We start from the raw sequence: 20,626 nt of genomic DNA, 5'->3' as shown, positions 1-20,626 counted from the left end.
TGCGCAGTTCAAGCAGCGCAGAATTGCGTTCGCCGCTTTGCAGTCCGCCTATTCATATTACACATTATACAATCCCGCCACATTCAAGAAAAAGAACGACCGGCTCGCCAGTTATTTATTTTTTTTTTGCCATATTCCCAGTGTTTGCTTATTTCCGCCTTGCCGACCTTTGTCCCACAGAACGCCTATACTGTCACACCCTGAGTGTATCGCGTTCATGAGCGCACAGTTACAGCGTGGTGCACCATTCGTCGTTCGTTGACGCGAAACCGCTGCACGCAGACGCCCGATAACGGCGGAATGAATCTGCGCGACTACTTCAACGTAACCGCACTTGCGCAACACCGAGACTACGAACTATGACAGCCGTGCCGATTTGTTAGGAAAAAATATCACAGCGGTGCCTTCGCAGACGATGGCTGCTGCGATCAAGGAGCCCTTTAACAATGGCAAGGCTGTTGACAGCGGAGACGCGGCCTGTATGACGTCACTCACCTAGACGCCCGCGCGCGCGTACGCGACCCAGGGGGGTAGACCACGACAATACGTACGGGAGCTACCAATAAGTACACGTGGCCCCCGCTTATCGTCGTGACGTGGCCGGCTGCTCACCCAGTGCAGGCGCACGCGACGTTACACGGCCGGTGTGAGAGAGGTGCCGTTTCTTCCGCCTTGGGACTCTCTGCTTCGCTCTCTTTGTCTCTCAACTTTCTCGCTGCCCGCGCTTGCATCCAGCTTCTATTCTCTCTCTCTCCCGCTAGCGATGCAGCGCCCTCTCCTTGCGTGAGATAGCGTGGTCGGTTCGAGTATAACCGCGCGAGAAACAAGACGCTCTCGTTCAAAGGACAACACTATCCCCGTTCTCGGGCTCGCCGGGCGGCTCTGCGTATACCGCCTCTCGCCGTTCTCTACCAAACTTCTGCTCTCTTCTACGCCGTCTTGGTTACAGTGCGCAGTCATAGTTCGTGACCCACAGTGACGCGACCGAAAACGTGAGTACACATGTGCTTGCACTAGACTCGCTGCCACTTGCTCATATCCAAATTTTACCACTTTTTTCCCTGTAATGTCTATGTGATGCTAAATCAATAGCGTGTGTGGGCTTGCCAGCACGATCCGTATACGCATAATACGTTAAAATCAATGTCATAGACCCACGTGGGTCAGATTCTGTGTTCTTCGAACCAGTGAGTTACACCTGCTCAGTCATTACTGTCATGACTACTACCTGAGTTTCATAAGTAGAAGAGGGGGAGCGGTGTATGGAGTGCGAGTTGGCTTGGCAATGTTAGGCAATCCTAAAAGTACGGAAGGAAGCCATTTACTTTGTTTTTGTTTCAAGGAACCAAAATTATATTTTAATAATAGTTCGTGTATAGAACCTTTCATTGCACGTTTTACTGACCCCGTTCGAAAGGCGTGCGCTGATGTTTCATGATATGACGAGCTTTTTTTTTAATAAAGAAATAGACGTGGCCGTTATTTAACACTTCATTCTGCATAATACTTCAATAACGTGTTGATTAAGACAAACGCTGTCAGCACTGAACTGCTGCTTCTTTCAACCTTGGCATGAACCTGTGGGTGTTCAAAGAGTTATTCCTTGCTCATAATCTTCCAACAAATGCGTATTCTTTGATTCGAGATATCCTATTCCTTTGACGGTATAATTTAGCCATAGCGTTTCTGTAAGGCCATGTCAAAGACGGTGCTAAAGTTACTTGCACTGTATGGGCTTCTTCGTCGTATTCTAAGTTCAACACTACCCGCCACGGTGGTCTAGTGGTTACGGTGCTCGACAGCAGCTGACCCGAAGGTCGCAGGATCAAATCCCGGCAGCGCGGCCGCATTTTCGATTGAGGCGAAAACGCTAGAGGCCCGTTTATTAGAGTTAGGTGCACGTTAAAGAACCCCATGTGGTCGAAATTACCGGAGCCCTCCACTACGGCGCCCCTCATAATCATATCGTGGTTTTGGGACGTTAACCCTTTGTAGGTTTGCCTCTGTTTTTGACACGATGGTATAAAAACCGGCTGTGTTATATTGATATAAACTACAAAAAATAGTATAAAACAAATTTCATCAAAATCAAGCCAGTAGTTTACTGAAAAAAACGTGAGACATATTATATATGTCCCACTGACTCATGACAGTGCTTTCAAAAAGTGGGAAAACATTGTCCCACTGACACATGAAGGCACCATCTCGCGATTGCATCTACGGGTATGTGTTATGAAATGGGCGAAACAAGTGGCACAGAGTAGCACTTCTCAAGTTTTACTGAGGAACGTCATTGTGCTGAGGAACATTGTGTGGACATCATTTCCAGCACTAAAACACCACCTGCACCTGCGCCTCTTGTGAGCCTTCATAGCGCCGTGGTCTGTTCCTGTAAAGCTTACTTCACCCCATGCACAAAATCTTTTTTTTTTTGTACATTTGCCTGTCCTTGCTTTGGCGAAATTTTCGAGTACGGCTGTCGTTCCTGAATATGTGCCTACTCTTCAAGAGGTATTATATCAAGAAAAATATTTCCATACACCAATATTTGCAATTACGCTGAGGAATGAGCGTGGCAATTTCGCAGCGGATTGTGTTTCGATGCATTTATCGGTCAAGTTATCGCGCAAATTTTCAAAAACACGTGTTTGATTGGAAGCTAAAATCGCCTCTCTGAAAAACCTGAAAAAGAGGAAATTATCCGGCATTTAGATTGGTAGGTTCTTTCTACATGAAGAAGAGGAAAATTCAGAAGCTATCATAAAAAAAAATATCGAAATTCAACGCCATTGTAACACTACTTCCGCCCTTTGAAAGCGTGGTAAAAGAATTTTCCTCGGGATAACGAAGACTTAGGTAAGATATGCGTGACTTAGCGTTGCGCTAATTGCAACGGGTGATGTGGGAGAAAATTTTTTTCCTGCTGACGGAAAAGTGGGACGCATATGTCCCGCTGTCGCACAAAGGGTTAAACCCCACCAGTTATTATAATGAACAACACTGTCCCGCACAGGCGTTTAATTCTTGGGGTATTTTGCAGCTATTAAGAAACCAAGCTACAAGGACTTTGTGCCTGAGCTGTAACAACCGACTGTATACAAACCCCTTTAGTGCAGCCATACTGCCCCAAATAAATGCCTCACCGCTTGCTCATAGGTTGCAGCTGTAGAGAACGGGTCATTATAGGCGCCACTGTGACGATGATCAACATAGCAAGATACCTCCATGTTTTCAAAGCGTGCACCGATAGTGACAACGCTCTATCACCTCGGAGCCCCGGAAATTATTCCGGGGCCTGCCGCAACATCATGTCTCAGAATCCTTTCCTGGTTGCGGCTTGTAAAATCTAATTCAATTGATATATGCTTTTCCTTCTTTCATTAGGGCCACAATGTCTGACACTCACGTTAAAGAAGCCCGCAAGAATGAAGGCGACAAGAATGAGGAAGCCGTGGAAGTCGTCAAAAAAAGTAAGCAGCCGAAACGCTTTTTTCTCTCTCTTTTTTTGCATCTTTTTTTACAGCGAAGTATCTTGTTGCTTTTACGACCAGATCGGATGTCTCGGTGCCTTATTTTTACCCCCTTGATACTGCTATCTTGAAACTTGCGCTACGAAAGCGGCCTCAGAAACAGTAACTTGAAACGCCAAGGCAAACCTAAAGACCGCCAGCAAGGGCTCAGCTGTTCCTTTCTTTTCTTTTTTTTTTCTTGTTTCATCATTCGCTGACTGTATGCAGTAGTAGTGCGCGCGGCGGAACGTTTTAAAAGCAGCTCCGGACCACAAACATGCCGGTATTTTGTAGCGATGCGTTATGCTCGATTCTACGTTGTCCTTGTCATCCACCGCTCATTGCCGGCTGATGCCGTTCATGACGTGAGTGAACCGTCGCTCTGACCACTGGCCAAGCGCTAAAAAAGCGCGAAAAGGCACTAGCATCGGAAAAGCATCGCTACAAGATGGCAGCCCAGGATTAGAAGGTTAGAAGCAAGACACGTCGGACTCTCGTCGCATTTCACGCCATTGTTAGGGTTATTTCGTCAGTTTAAAAGAAAATGACAGAAATGGGCCACATGTATTGTTTTCGCATCGAGAAGCCGAAAATTGTGTCGTAGCAGATTGCCAAACGTGATCTCTGGGGATTTCAGAATGCGACCGCGAAGGGTCATTTTATTCAAAATTTTTCGCCGGCGTGTTGTCCCGCGTTGCCTGCATCCCTTTTCCATCTTTTCGCTGACGTAAACGGAGTGCGTTTATAATATTTCCTTTTTCATAAATGCGTCACACAGCACTAGTAAACATGCGACAGGGGCTGGTCGGTGTGATTTCGTAGCCGCTGCGAAGTTTTGCCCAAAGACGAAACACGAAGACAAACATGGTGCTGCGCAGAACTCCGCTTCATGTGTCGTCTTTTTCTTGTATAGCCGCCGTGGTGGTACAGTGGTTGCGGTGATTGCGCTGATCCGAAGGTCGTGGGTTCGATCCCGGCCGCGGAGGTCGCATTTAGCTGGAGGCGAAATGCTAGATGTCCGTGTACTTCGCTTTAAGAGGACGTTAAAGAACCCCAGCTGGTCGAAATTTGAGGAGCCCTCCACTACGGCGTGCCTCATTATCATATCGTGGTTTTGACACGTGAAACCCCAGATATTATTATCCTTTTCCTGTCTCTGGCTAAAGCTTGGCCGAACGAAGCCACGCAGTACTTCGTCGTAGTGCGTAAACTTGTGAACGATCGCACGACAGCACTGCAACTTGACTGAATTCATAGGCATAACGGTTCAATGGTACTCAGTGCCGGCACATGCTTCTTGCAGCTTCCTATTCCGGCAGCAAGTTTTAAAGCGTTTCCTCTTCTCTTTGACTCCCTAAATGATTTGCAGACGTGCACGTATGGATCCTTGTGAGGTAGGGGCACATGCCCATGTTTCTGGTGGATCTTCCTGAAATTCGAGTAGCTGAACATGAAATTTAAAGATGCAGCAGACGTGAGACAAAATTTGAGAATAGGCTAGTTAGAACTAAAGAAAAAAAGCATTTGGGAATAAGTTAGTGAAGATAAAAAAACAAGAACAATACATCGAAAACAAATCGAACTTGATATGCCGGATATGAAAAAAAAAGGAAATCAGCGCGAAATTTTTGTTATCCTCAGGTTTTGTTCGTACATTAGTCTTAATGCACGCGCACAGAGTCCTTACGACCCTTGACAAAAAGTGCGTGTGTACGCTGCGTCAGGGGCAGTCACCTGCACGCAATTAAGTCTTTAAAATATCAACGACAAGGCTGAACGCAGTCGCTCCCGCTTCAATGCTAAATGCGGCCAAGCACTCAGGTGCACGGCAATCAACTCGCGCGTCTATTGTGCATGGAAAAGGACTCTGCCCGATTACATCAGTGGTGCAATAGAACGTTTAACTGGGCAAATTGGTGTGATTCCATCGTGAATTAATACAACGCGCTTAAGAACGAGGACCATGTCTGTTGTTTCTTCTGTTCGTCCTCGTTCTTTAGCGCGTTGTATTCATTCACGATACATCAGTGGTATACTTAATCTGGAGGCCATTCAAACTTAAGTTTCCGCGCGCCGATGAATAGCACATGTACCCCTATAGGTCAGATGTTCCCGCTCAGCTAGAGGTCTTTCTCGGTGCATTTCACGGTGTCCTCCATGAACGCCTGGAGCACGTGCACTGCTTTCACTATACATCTGCGTCCAGTGAGTCGACGACACGTTCGTCGTAGTCCAGTTGGAGACCGTGCGCTCGTGGCGTTATACGGAAGTGTAGTGAATCGTTCGCGTCTCGTGTCCAGAGCATATAACAAATCCAAGCTGTCACAACAAAATCGACGCAGAGTACGTAAACTCCGGTGAATGAACTTCACTGGACTTCAGTAACTTCACTGAACAAGTTAAATCAGTTTTGATTTGATTTATTCAGAATAAAATGAAATCAGTCGAGTGGCAGCCGTGAAACTGCTCGCCACTCGACTCAAATTGAGAGTGCAGGCCCACGTGTGTTCACCCCCGGCCAAGCGTAACAGGTGTTAAAAAAGAAATTTCATTCACTACACGCGCCACATTTCTAGCAAGGGGAGAAAGAGGGGGGAAAAATGGGTGATGAAAATTTAAGGTGCCTAATTTAGCGAAGAATTGAACAAATTAAGTGTCATAAGGTTTTTTGAACTGCCTATAGCCTTCAGAACACGGTTTCAGTTAGGGCTAATTAGTGAGACGTTGATTCATTATGGTACGGCACGAAATCACGCCCACAAAAACGCGGGACATGTGGCCTTCCACTTCTCATACGGGCAACGTTCTGTGATCGCGTTTCCATAATTTTTTTTTCTTCTTACCTCAGTTCAGATTTTAAGCACCCATTTTGTTTAACCGGTTAATATTCGCGCCAATGCTCTGGGGTAATTGAAATGCCACCGTCTCTACCACGTATTAAGAGGTGTTCCAGACCGTTCTCGTGTTTTGAATGTAGCTATAATACTAAATGACGAACGCTTGATGTAGACGGAACGAAACAGTATTTGAAGAGTCGCAAACAGCACCAGCCAGACACGGCACAGTGCACAACGTATCTTAAGCAAGGCTCCCAGGCATCAGTGTGGCTCATTCGGCGGCAAAAAAAAAAAAAAAAAAGAAAACCTAGAGAACAAGAGCAAATCTCTAGATTTGCAGGCCTTGCGGACCGATGCGTGGTTATATATTACACTGAAACTGTATACGGTTGGGTTCTGGCGGATCGCGTCCGTAGACAAAAGGTGCGTAGAACAACAATTTTTAGCGAACCGGTTAACTCGACTGATCCAGCGTTCTTGCGTCGAAAAAAAGGGACGTGGCGTAACAGTAAACATAAAGGTGCACGATTTCGCCGGCATGGCAAAATGACGGGAACGCTGTTTGTCTCAGAGACACGGCCGTGCGCTTGCATAAGAAACGAGCGCCATGCCATTCTTGCTCTTTCGAAACAACGGGGTTTCTTGTGTGCTACAGGATGTATTAGCTCAATATAGTCAATAATGATAATATATAAATTCACTATACCAGACCCACCATTGTCACAGCTTCGCTGGTTTCCATTTTCACAGTAGTGGAAGGGCTGTGAAATTTTTTTCTTGTCTTGACGCCTTATAGAAACGCATTTGCCGATACCGCGACAGCAGCTCGTTGTGCAGCTCCCTGCACACACACACACACACACACACACACACACACACACACACACACACACACACACACACACACACACACACACACACACACACACACACACACACACACACACACACGCTTATATCTATATATTTATCTTTGAATGTATTTCTATGCACGGAGCTTAGTTCACATGCGCAAGCTAGCTAGATGCGATAAAAATTCGGCCGATCCCACGCATTGTTGGAATCGCTTCCATGTGAAGCAGTCAGCCAGTAGCTGTATATGCTGCATTTTTTTTTCTTTGAGCCAAGCGTTACGGTGCGAATCGTCGTGTTTGTGTAAAGGGAGTAGTTGTTTGCACATCGTGGGCTTACCAGGCACGTCGACTATACACGGGCGTTTAAAGCACAACTCGCGGTCTGACGTAATGTCAGCACTCACGTTTGAGCACAGACGTCAGTTTATCGAAACGAAGTGCACGCTGCGGTGTGATGATGTGAATATCACACTTAAAATTCGTTAGCGTATTCCCTCCGAGGTCGAAGAACGCTTGAACATAGCTTGCTGGGTCATGTGAGTAGATGTATAACGTTTATTGTGCTGTTACAGGCTGTTATAAAAGCAGAGCCACCACTGGAACCACAATTGACGTTAACCCGACATGACGCCTGTGTATTGGGAGTACATATATGTAATGTCTACTGCTTTGTTATAAAATTAGATAGCGAGCGCTGCAACCACAAATGACGTTTCACCGACAGTATACGCCGGCATAGGGTCTTCTTCTATGGCAGTTCCAAGACATGGCGTGGCTCTGTGGTAGAGTACCTGACTGCCACGCAGAATGTTTGGGTTCGATTCCTGCTGGCATCCTGATTTTTATGCTTTGCTTTCGTCGGGCCAACGTTGGCGACGCCGGATTTTCTTAACGCTCTCGCCTTTAAATTATCAATCTCTGTTCTCGCCGTTCCTGGGTATATAAACTGTTAATCACGAGCGGCACAAAAATGTATGTAGACTGTCTACCTACATTTTTGTACGGGTAGAAACCTATTATCAGACTACAGCGAATTCCACCTAGGCCGTGTATATCGCGTGGTGATCGATTGTTAGGCGCCTTTGTTATGCGAACAAAGACGACAGTTCCCTTGTTGAAAAAAAGAAACGTAGATTACGTAAAGCACCACGTCACTTGCACGCGAGGATAACAAGACAAAACTTGACGAATTATACATTGTACTTGTATTACACACATACGGGGCAGCTGCGCATTATAATAATAACGTTAACGTCAGATATAGAGCTCAGGAAGGATTATACATTATTCGACTTTTAATGTCCGATGTGCTGTCGTTCGCTTAAGCTCGTCAGAAAGTTCGAAAATGCACCAAAAGAAACGGAACTTTTTCTCTCTTTCTTGACGTTGACGTTCTTTCCCATCGGTTTTTTTTCTATTTTATCTCGTTCGGGTATCCGCCGCCGGTTATACACATCCTGCGACGCTTGTTTTTGCGCCGCACGCGCTGTCGAGTTACGTCCGTTGAACGTCATATACTCTTTCTCGGATGTCTTTCTCTAAACAGACCTGTTTTTCCATTGACTGGGCCGACTGCTGGGAATGAAACACTTATCAGCCCATGTGACAACAAAAGAAAAAAGAGTTTAGCGTCATATTTTTGTCATTTTTGCGCCTCTTATTTCGGAAGATTTTCGATTCGCTGTACTATCTCGATAGCGTATTCCGTGGCACTTGGGATAGTATTACATATAGCTCGGAAAGAAAAAAAAAGAACAGCAGTTCTTTCTCTTTCACGATGAACACTCGACTTGTTTACCCAACTCGCATAGTCATTCGGTATGCCCAAATGCTAACCTGCACGACTTTCTTAAATACGGGTTACATGGATATTTTAGAAACATTTTATAGCACTGCATCTGGCATCGCATGTTCAGTACGACGGTGTGCTTGCGGCCTTGTGCGTTTTACGCAACCAAAGATTTCGCTGATTTCATTACGGGTGGTTCTTTATGGGTTCGGGTAAATCTGATAAAATGCAAAAAAAAAATCCATAAAGTTATCACTTACTCGAGAAAATTCAAATTTCCGAACTGGTACATGCCGGCGTTACTACTACTACTACTACTACTACTACTACTATATTATTTCTCGTGGCATTCAAAGCCCTTTTTTTTTAAATGCGAAGCATTTCTTAGCGAACCTCAGGCACTTTGGGCGTTTCTATCTACGTATCTATCTATCTATCTATCTATCTATCTATCTATCTATCTATCTATCTATCTATCTATCTATCTATCTATCTATCTATCTATCTATCTATCTATCTATCTATCTAGCCGCCTACGTCTGGGCGCTCTCCTGGTCGTCTCCATAACATTTAATGTACCAAAATTGGCATAGCAGGGGATCAGTGTATGACGAACACGATTCACTGGTCATGACATGAATAACGCAAAATACCTGTCGCGTACGTCATGAAACCCTTTCTCTCAGTCACGTGTGGCACATACCCGCTTACCAGAGTTCATGTTATGCGGGTATGCGCCACAGCTGATACAAAGTCTCAACCAACACATTAACCGCGAACACACACATTGACACGCAAGGAAAGTGATAATAATAATTGTTGGGGTCTTATGTCTCAAAACCACGATGTGATTATGTGAGACGCCGTAGCGAAGGGTTCCGGAATTTTGACCATCTGGCATTCTTTAACATGATCTGAGATTGTACAGCACACGGGCATCTAGCATTTTGTTTCCATTGAAATGCGACCGCCGCGGCCGGGATCGAATCCGCGACCTTCGCGTCAGCAGCCGAGCACCTTAACCGCTACGCCACCGCGGCGGACGCTAGGAAAGTGAAGAAGCTGGAGACAGAACGCCCCTGGAAGACGCTCAACTACCCATGCACTCGTCGATTACGCAAAAATCGGGGTCAAGGCTTCCTACAATAAATCTGAGGAGGGAACCAGGCCTCTCATCATTACCGGTCACTTGAACATGGAGTTATGAAGACCCAACAACGCCTGGTCTTTATAATACGTGAAAGACGGCTCGAATCTGGACAGGGCATCGAAAGACCTTGCTGCCACGTCCAGGACAGCAGGCGTCATAGATCATTTCATCGTAAGAGGCATCCAGGATTTCCACCAGCTGCACTATACCTCGCACTTCACTACACTTAGACCCCTCACAGCTGCGATCACGAACGGATGCGATAACAAGTCCGGTCCAGCCTCTGGTGCTCAGTGATCACGGTGATGATGACCTTGTTCAAGAACTGTCAAGAACCCCTCCTACACATACACACAGGTTCGTGAAACGTGCGTGCGTTCTCCGTCATTCATAACAGACTAGTATAAGCATAACAACCGTAACGCAACTGTAACAACTGCAGCGTACGTGCAGTGCGCCTGCGCGTGCCACTCGGCTGCATGCGTACCACATATCTAGGGAAACTTTCCTAAATGAAGCTTAGTTGCGAGTAACGCCTGTCCTGTGCGTCTGTGTCCCCTCTGCCCTGTTCGGATTCGCTCTATCCAGTATTGAAGAATATAAGCACCACATATCAGCTTACCGCGTCTGGTGTTGGTAACACCCATGTTGCTGTTGGCATCGTTACGCAACTGTAAACAAGTGGTTATATAATACATATGCGACTCTTCAACATGCGAGTGTGCGTATACCACTTCCACATTTCTCTAGCGTCATACCGTAACGTTTCGCTCAATGTGAAAAATTACGCCAGAGTCACCATCCCGCGCATGCTTCGTATAACATCGATTCCCATGGTACGTGGGATCTGCCGATTTTTTTTTGTACCAAGGCACTCACAGAAATAGTGCGCTAGGCGCAAGACCAAGATAGAAAACAAACTCAAAGGCCTTGTTACTACTATCCTTGCTGCCCATAAATATAACGGCGTTATCCAGCCATCTTCCCACGATTCTAGCACACCAGGCACATGTATATATAGTGTGCTCCTGCGCAGCAGTGGTGCAAACCGTCGCATTGTTGGAGATAACGCCCTTGATCACAGACCCATTGAAGGCTGTATCAGTCTGCTCGTATTTTTGCTGCGTGGCGTAAATGTCGGAAGTGAAGCCTCAGTGTGTTTCGTAGTGCCAAAGGCATGCCACATGTAGCCTGTTTTTATTATTATTATTATTATTATTATTATTATTATTATTATTATTATTATTATTATTATTATTATTATTATTATTGGTAACATAAACTATTTAGTTACCAATAATGTTATGAGCGCCTTGCCTATTTAAGCTAAGACGCCCTTTTTAACTGATTACTCAAAATATCGAGAGTGCTCATAACCTTGATAAATGTGCATGCTCATCTATCTATCTATCTATCTATCTATCTATCTATCTATCTATCTATCTATCTATCTATCTATCTATCTATCTATCTATCTATCTATCTATCTATCTATCTATCTATCTATCTATCTATCTATCTATCTATCTATCTATCTATCTATCTATCTATCTATCTATCTATAGTAATAGTGAAAAGGACGCGTGCAAACATGGGTTTATGCTCTCTGAAACAATACATTTGTTTGTTGTTGTTTTTATCTCAAAGAGCGATGATCATTACGCCTCGACAAATTTTAACCTTTTCAAAAAGAAAAGAAAACTGAAAAACACAACATCCACCCCAGTTTCTCTGAAGTGAACACTCCAATCCGGGATCTTATGTTTGTTTCTGCCGCATATGCGTACATTGAACTCAGATCGCATCGTTTATGCTCCTATTTCACCTCGTGTCGCAGTGCACTCGTCACGCTTGGGGAATGTCTTACCGAGTGTTTTTGGGCGGGCGCAGCCAGACTAAATCGGTATAGGGCTAAGCAAAGAGTGTTCTCGTATTAACGCGGGAAACGGATAAGCATCATCGGTTTTATACGTGGTCGGTAATATGCCCAACAAAATATTTTATGTCTTCGTCGACACGTTTCGTCTTGTGACCTGGTTCCTAAGACTTAGCGAAGCCAAACTTTCCTTACCCGTTTCTCTCGCGTCATGCATTTAGTTAGCAGAGAGAGCGTGTGTGTGTTTAACAGAAAGTGACTAGCTTTGTGACGAGCTGACCCGACGTGAGAGCGACGGGCTGACTTGGGGGAATTTCGGACCAGCTGTTCTTTGGCCTAGTTTTAATTTCAGTTATTTTTTTTTTTTTTTATGAGCGCTAACGCGAACGTGGAATAAGCGCGATTCCCTGCGATTGATTTTGCAAAGTAAGAACGTATATCTGTCCAAGAAATTGTAATAATCAATCTAAGGTGTCTTAACAAGTAAAAAATAGGGGAGAAAAAAGTCTGCCTAGGTTGCCTAGTATATCTGTGGTATTGCCCTGCTAACATCGTGGTCGCGGGTTCGACTCCCGGCCGCGGCGGTCGCATTGCCGTTGGACGAAATGCGTAAAATAAAACAATCGTGTACGTATATCTACGTAAGTGAGATGCACGTCAAAGAGCATAAGGTGGTCAAAATTAAACTGGAATTCCCGGGGAACTGCGGCGTATCTTATAATCAGATAGTAGTTCGGCGTACTCAATAACTAACTTATGAGGCATGCCTGCTGGTCATTTTACGGTCAGCATATATGTGTGACCAACGATTAGTTATTGCATGTGCGCGTTCCTTAACTAAATTATGCGGTTTACCCCATAATTTAGTTACTGCACTCAACTGAACTTAGTTACTGAACTAAATTATAGTGGTTTACGACGTAATTTAGTTACTGAACGTGCACAAGAAATAACAAACCGTTGGTCGCACATATATAAAACACTCTAAAAAGACCAGTAATTTTCGAGGAGGAAGTTTTCTTTTCTTTTTTTTTTTAAGAATTCCTCCTTCGCTGTATTTATAAAGCACCCCGCATTCCTTGACAATGCAGCTGTCCTTGAATGAAGTTGTGAAGTTCGCGCAAGATGAGCAGGCTGTTCTGAAAGATGATCGCCTGACCTTCTCGTCTGCTCGGTACCTGCGACGCCTCGCCAGCCTCGCCTCCTCACTCGCGAATCACTTAGTCCTTTCTGCGTGTGTGTGTCATTAGCTTCTTTATCTCTGTTTTTTTTTTTGGCCTTCCGTATATAGCGTTGAGAATCGGGCTGCATAAGTATCCTTTACAATATGGATGTATATAGTAACCAAGAGAGACAATCTATCGTGATCTAGTTTAAGATGTTAAAAATAGAGGAGGGGGGATTAGTTTCCTTGCCTGAACGGTGGCCAGTAACCCTTTGGTCCTGGCGGCGTCCTTGGTGAGCTGGACGGCCCAGAGGTGGTTTCAGGGGACCGGGCTGAGCAGCTCGGCCTCCCACTGCTCTGCATCAGTGGTTTTGCAGCCCCGTGGCGCCGCCCGGGATTATCGCAAAATTTTAACGTTAATTCCCACTTCAGGCGCGGCCTCAATGTATGCACGCCGTTGGCGTCGTGTGTAATACGAGTGACTGTGTATACTAGCACTCACAAAACGCTCTTGCGCCACACTCTAAAAGAAGGAGCGAGTAAAAAGGGTGTCTTTTTGTCCCACAATTATAATCGTCACCTATCTTGCGTGACTTTTCTTGCAATCGCCGTGCGCCCGGTACTTCCAAGTCACGAACGGCGTGCGCGTTATCAGCGTGGCATAGCATCCTTGATAGGAAGGTGGCGAGAGCCGAGTTTTCAAGAAAGGAAACACAAGCAAGCCAGATGACGATTATTGGACTGGGACAAAAAGACGCCCTTTTTACTCGATCTTTTCTTAGAGAGCAGTATTGTTCCTATATAAGCGAAGTCCAGTCAATCATTGTGCTTCATAGCAGAGAACAGCGCAGATACACGAGACAAGAGAGACTGAAAGGTCTTGGCGCTGGCTAACAACATGAGCGTTTATTTCGTATGTGCACAAATATATCCGCTTCTTGTGAAACGGACATAAACAAGAGAGGGCGGGGGGGGTCAACGCATGCGTCCCAACTACTTCATGTCGGTGCTATGATCACGTGCGGAGGTACCTAATTTCCATGTCGGTTAGTGCGATCGATGGTGCGCTTACACATGATGGCCCCAATGGAATGAATTGCCAGTGCTTCGTTGATTTCCCGGGCGCGGTTATCACGATATCTGCGCAAGATACGCGTCTGATCAAAATTAGGACTGCAGCCACAATCCCTGCTATGTTCCCTGCCATGAAGCCAAGCCAACAAGCTTTGTTTACACCCTTTTACAATCATTGTTCGTTCACGAGCTAAAAGCTCCCTATTTTCCGACCCAGAACTTGCATAGAAGTGGTGAGGGTAGTGTATACGGTGCAGTGTTTTGGATGGGGCACCTATATATCGGCTCGTTTCATTCCAGTGTGTGACCGCACGCGGCTCTCCAAGTTTCGCGTCGCAGGAGCCGCCAAGTCGCCAGTTGCGTCCTTCCACCGGACGGATCGCAGCTCGCGCAGGCAAATGAGACACACTCGGGTTCGAGCTGAAGATAAGACTCCGCTCGGCCGTCGCTCCAGACAAGCAGGGGTTAATGAGAGCGCAGCGACCTTACAGCATCGTAATATAAGCGAGAAACTCTAGCACTTGAGAACTTTGTTTACAGTATATAGCGCGGCATTATCGTGTTGTTCGAGATAGTGCATGGGCAATCCGAAACGTGCACGGCCTGCAGCCTGGCTCCCGTTTTGACGGATGCGACCGCACCGACGTATAGAAGCCCACGCGGTTTGCAGTGCACTACCGCGTCTTTCCCTTTGTCTTCATATGACTTAGAAACGCAGCGGGCTTTTGGTGCGAATAGTGCGAAACTCGAGGAGAAAGCGTTTCGTTTTGTATTCCGTATTCCGCTTTCCCAACTTTGTCTCCCTCTTTCTATGCTTTTTTCTTCTGAATGTGTCCGCTTTCGCAGCGTCAGACGGGTGGCATTATAGAGGAATTAATCGACGATTATTTCTCCGAGGTGGAAGTCATAGAGGTAGGGAAACAAAGGGCGCACGCTGCCATAGGGCCTTGCGTCCGAATATACTGTAACGCGCCAAGCCTTTAAGATCACCATAATCATCACCGTCGTCGGCCTGTTTTCTGTACACTGCGGGAAGTCCTCTCTCAGTAATCTCCAACCCACCCTGTCCTGTGCGAGATGATACCATTTTACGCCTGCACATTTGTTAATTTCGTCGCTCCACCTAAGCCTTTGTCGACTTCGGCCGAGGTGTGTATTCCGTCGCTCTAACTGACCATCGGTTGTCTGTCCTTCGCATGACGTGACCTGGCCAGGTCCGTTTGTTTTTTCTTAATGTAAACTAGAGCATCGGCTACCCCTGTTTGTTCTCTGATCCACTCTGCTGTCTTGCTACTTCTTAATGTTAAGCCTATACCAGTTTTCGTTCCATCTCACGCTCTGTGGTTTTAACTTCTGGGTTTCCCCGTTATTCTCCAAGTTTCTGCCCCATATGTCAGTAATAATAATTGCTAGTGTATTACGTGTCAAAACCACGATATGATCACGAGGCACGGGTGACTCCGGATTGATTTCGACAACACTGGGCTCTTTAACATATTAACTTAAATCTAAGCGCGCAGGTGCTCTTTGCATTTCGGCGCCGTCGAAATTTGGCCGCCGTTGCCGGACCCGCGCTGCCGAGCTCAGCAGCGCGACACATTACGTGCTAAGCTGGCCCCATATGTTAGAACTGGCAAACGAATGGTTGTGCACTTGCCGCTTCAGCAACAGCTGGTAAGTTGCTGGTCATGAGTTGAGAATGTTAGCTGCATGCGGGCACCAACCCTTACGCAAATTTCTTTTACACGATTAGGCTCTCCTGTTAGTATTTGACGTAGATATACATACTATTTTACAGATTTTAGGGTCCCGGTTGTCTGTCGCGAACTCTCGTTCTTTCGTGGTCAAGGTACTTTGCAACAACTTCTGGATTCGATTTCAATCTTGATGCGGAACATATACAGGAGCGCTAAAAAACCGGGGACGCAAACGAGAGACACACAAGCGCTCAAACTCCTGTGTGTCTCTTGTTTGCGTCCCCGTTTCATTAGCGCTCCTTTGTTCCGCATCAGGTATGAACGAACTTGCCCGAACACGTGTCTTACTCATTCGATTTCAGGCCTGCGAAATTTCAATGCTATAGGGCGCGCTACGCCGGGCGGCGTTTCTTTTCTTTTTTGTTTGTCGCAATTATTCCTCAGCCGTGCCAAAGCGAAACAGAAATTAGTCAACGTTGACCGGAGGAAATAGTGTAGCCAACAAATTCGCCATATTATGGGAAAACGTTGCGTTTGTTTTCATTGTGGTACAATAAGAACGTCATCATAACCGAAGCTTAGCTCTGCTTTTTGTAAATAGAGAAACGTAAAAAAACAAAACAAAAAACATGATGTAACATAATAAAGGTAACAGCACTTTCATTAACGTGGTATGTGACTAGAATATTAACGACATACCAGAAAACTGTCACATAATTAGAATCACAGCTGCTGTTCATGCATAACAGCTTACGTTCATTCTGGCAGTCATTTCTGGAGAGATATCAAAGGTGGAACTGGTCAAGTTCCTCAGTCCGAACTTGGTCCTTAGAGTCGAGACTAGGAAGATCATCAGATAATCTGTTTCTAAGGTCACTTTCGGTGGAGGTTGTTACTGAGAAAACTCGCTCGGCCTCTGCCTTTAATATCGGAAGGTCAAGCAGCTTCACGGCTCCCTCTGCAAGATGCGTCCATAGGGCTTCTATACCTAACGGATCTTCGTAGTTGTATATACATCCTCGTCCGGAAATCCACGACTGGTTTACACGTGCTGATCCACTGCACTTGTTGTACATGCCGTATGTCCCGTTTCAGCTGGAACTTCCCACATACAAGATTCTGGATTCTTGGAGTTAATCTTTTGGATGAAATGAAAGCGCGCCCACGCCGAACTGACGATAATGATGGACAAGCATCAAAAAATTTGAAGTGCTAATGTTGCTGAACATTATTAGCTTCACATATTTATATTCAATTTTTGCAGTAGCCAAGCTATTTCAAAAATAGCCAAAAAGTAGTCGAGGCAAATTTTTTGCCTGCGCCGGCACTGGCGCAGGCGAACGATTTCGCGGAATGTTTGTTCGCAAATGTATAAGGAAATGGCATTGCCTTCGGCGGAAAAGAATAGAAAGATATAACAGCGTTTAAATTTATTTTATCTCTCCGTCTCGATGCATATTTCTTTCTTTTCTTTTTTTTGCTATTTGCGCCATCTGTATTTCGGAATGGACAGCTTGCGAGGTCTTCTTCGTGCTGCTTGTCGCTCAGCGACCGCTTTTTCTTTTTTTTTTTCCGTTTCTCTGAGTGGAAATCCTGTGAGCAGCCGTGAGGCGAATTACTTTCATTTATTGACTTTTTCGTATATATTTATGTCACTTTGGTCCTTTCTTCCACGTGTTAAGTTCAAGGGCGGTTACGAGGAAAACGGCAGCAGCGAAGCGTGCCACGCTCGCCCTTTGCCGGCGTTCCCTCACCCTTGTATATAGAGGCAAGGTCGACCCCCTTTCTTCGCCCAGTGCAATGTTTTATCAGGAGTTCCTCTCCGAGAGCTCCGGTTCCCTCCTCCACTTCTCGCCCACATACGCGCCGAGTCTCGTCGAGACCGTTAGCGCAATGAACGGTCCACGTTTCGTTCAATCATTTTTTTTTCTTTCGTTTTTTTTTTCGCGCTTGCGCGCACGCGTGGACCTTCTCGCCGCAAACGTGGCGAGGCCCGACCACCGAGAAATAATACGAAGTATAAGGAGTTGTACCAAGTCGGCATGGTAACGACGAGGCGGGAACACGATGAGCTCCCGATTTTAATCTGTATTTCGACTGGCCTTTCGCCGATTCTGTGTGCACCGTTTCGGGCAATCATTATCATCCCACGTCATTGCTCGAGACTGACGCGTGGCTACGAGGTCATTCCTGTCGTCAAATCTGGCGATCGGTAATTGTCAGCCACTTAAGGCCCGATTAGTTTAACCAGTGCGGTCTGCATACTGATGGGACACGTATGGCGCAGTCAGATCATTAACTACCTCGGAGATCACAGCATCATTTGTAATGAACAACGCAGACTCAACTGGCTGGGTTTGTACACAGCTTACACACCGTACTACACATTCTCGATTTCAAGTAGGCGCCATGTTTCTTGATTACTCAAACGCCTTCGATCATGTTCCTTACTACAAGGTTATTGCTGAAATTGGTGCATATTAACATGCACCCTAACGTCGTGTCGTGCATTAAACTATTCATTTCACTTAGAACACAATGTAAAGCAGTAACTCTAGTTTCTCTTCGGTAATCTAACACCAGCTGTTATGCAATGGAAAATTGTCAACCACCACATGGTTGGTGATCGTTGTAGATACTATATGCATGCTGTATTTCAACTTACTGTAACTTGATTTCAGCGCACATGGGCTGTACCATTTTTTTTTTACTTTTCCAGCGTGCTTCTTTGTATGTTTTATTGTGTTTTATTGTTTTTCGTATTGTTTACACCATTGCTACTGTTTCACTTTAAGATATTTACTAATTTTGTAACACTGCTATATTGTATTAGCACCAACCCTCTACGAGGGCCTTGAGGGGTATTTTTTGAAATGAAATAAATAATGTGATGTTCCGAAAGAAGACTGGTCTTGCGGTTTATCTTACATATATTCCCTTGAAGCAAGATGGTAAACAGGGCTAGTTGGTTGAAGTTCATTTTGATGACAGTGCGTTGCCGAACAAAGGACGAGACAAGGAGTGCACAGGACAGGTCAGCGCTTGTCCTGTGCACTTCCCTTGAAGCAAGATGGTAAATTGGGCTAGTTGGTTGAAGTTCATTTTGATGAAAGTGCTTTGCCGAACGAAGGACGAGACAAGGAGTGCACAGGACAGGTCAGCGCTTGTCCTGTGCACTTCTTTTTTCGTCCTTCGTTTAGTTACGCGCTGTTCCATCAAAACGTATTTGCCCTCGCGATTCGGCTCACAGCTGCCTTCTTGGTAGACAATATCACTTTGGATAAAATGCCGACTCATGAGTGACTGGCGTGCAGAATGCATGACCTTCTCCGTGCCAGTGCACCGATCAGCGCAGGTGTCAGTGTTGCGTTGTCACGTGAAATTTGAATAATATTGCACGCACATAAACGGGGACACAAGCGAGGCGCATATGAGCACGCACACACGTAGTGCCGGATATGTGTGTTCATGTGTCTTGCTTGTGGCCCCCTTTTTATGCGCTGCAACATTGTTCAAAGATGTCATATACCTGCAAGCCCGCATTGCAACACTAGGTGAAATTTGAGCGGAGCGTAAGCGACAATCTGCTAAGTCGAGATCGCACGGAGTCTGTTCTGTTTTGTTATACATTGAATGTTGTGGAGAGATTGAGGTATATAGCACCACGGCCACTCCATTTCTCTATGTTCCGCAGTCATTCCTTGGTCTCCTCGAGGGGAACGTGTGGTTCCGCGGTGAGCGTAAGCTTAAATAAAATTGTGGATTTTACGTTCCAAAACCACGGTATCGTTATGAGGAACGCAGTAGCAAGAGACTCCATAATAATTTTCAGCTCCTGAGGTTCTTTGATGTGCGCCTAAATCTAGGCAGGCGGGTGTTCTTGCATTTCGCCTACATCGAAATGCGGCGTCCGTGGCCGGGAATCAAATACTTCCTCGAGCTTAGCAGCACAACAACTTAGCCGCTAAGCCACCATGCCGGGTTAGCGTCAGCGCACAAAGCTGCAGATATGAAAGAGCTATAGCGGCCGCCACCGCACGAAGTATACGTACTACGTGATGAGGAATGACTCCGAGTATGGGCTCTGAGCACCTGTGATGCTCCTGCTGTGAAAACATTTTGCAGGCAATCTTTTCGCGAGGGAGTATGGACTATGTTGTTTGGAATGCTGGAGTGGATATTCTGGAGCTGCATTTTCTATCGTTCCATTTCACTTTCAACCAAAATTTCCGGAGCCCTACACTATAGGGCGTCCCTGATAATCATGTCGTGGCTTTGAGACATAAAGCCTGAACAATTATTATATATTTCACTTTCGAATATCTTTGCACGTTATGCTCGCACACGCCTCCGTTATCGCTGCCATCGGCCACTCGGCACGCCGCGTGATCTGAAAGGAAAACCGCAAAATGAAATGCGACGTTACGAAATACGGGCCCCGACTGCATGAAGTTCTTAAAATTTTATGCAATCGGGAATTATTAAAACTCTCCTGTGCGTGTTCCAATTATGTGTTTCTTCTTTCAAGATTTATTTCTTTATTGCTGTTGCTGGGAGCTATCTTCACTTCACATACCTATGTCTAACGCACCGCCTTCGATTCGTGCACAAGATATCGTGCGAGACAATTTCTTTGCATGTCCATGAACATCTCCAGCTGCAAGGAGCCCGAAGG

At 45.6% G+C, this 20,626-nt stretch overlaps 1 protein-coding gene across 1 annotated transcript in view; it reads left to right on the top strand.

The window, feature by feature from the left end:
- Nucleotides 1–829: 829 nt before the first annotated feature.
- Nucleotides 830–20,626, top strand: part of LOC119397488 (long-chain-fatty-acid--CoA ligase 5) — a 132,994-nt gene continuing 113,197 nt past the window's right edge. Inside the window, exons 1-2 of the mRNA XM_037664917.2 lie at nucleotides 830–992; nucleotides 3,385–3,470. Of these exons, the coding sequence (XP_037520845.1) occupies nucleotides 3,392–3,470 (79 nt within the window). The 5' untranslated portion in view covers nucleotides 830–992; nucleotides 3,385–3,391. The remainder of the gene's footprint in view (nucleotides 993–3,384; nucleotides 3,471–20,626) is intronic.

This window comes from Rhipicephalus sanguineus, chromosome 1 (genome assembly GCF_013339695.2).
Source record: "Rhipicephalus sanguineus isolate Rsan-2018 chromosome 1, BIME_Rsan_1.4, whole genome shotgun sequence".
NCBI classification, from domain to species: domain Eukaryota; kingdom Metazoa; phylum Arthropoda; class Arachnida; order Ixodida; family Ixodidae; genus Rhipicephalus; species Rhipicephalus sanguineus.
This window is presented reverse-complemented; position numbering and strand designations above follow the sequence as displayed.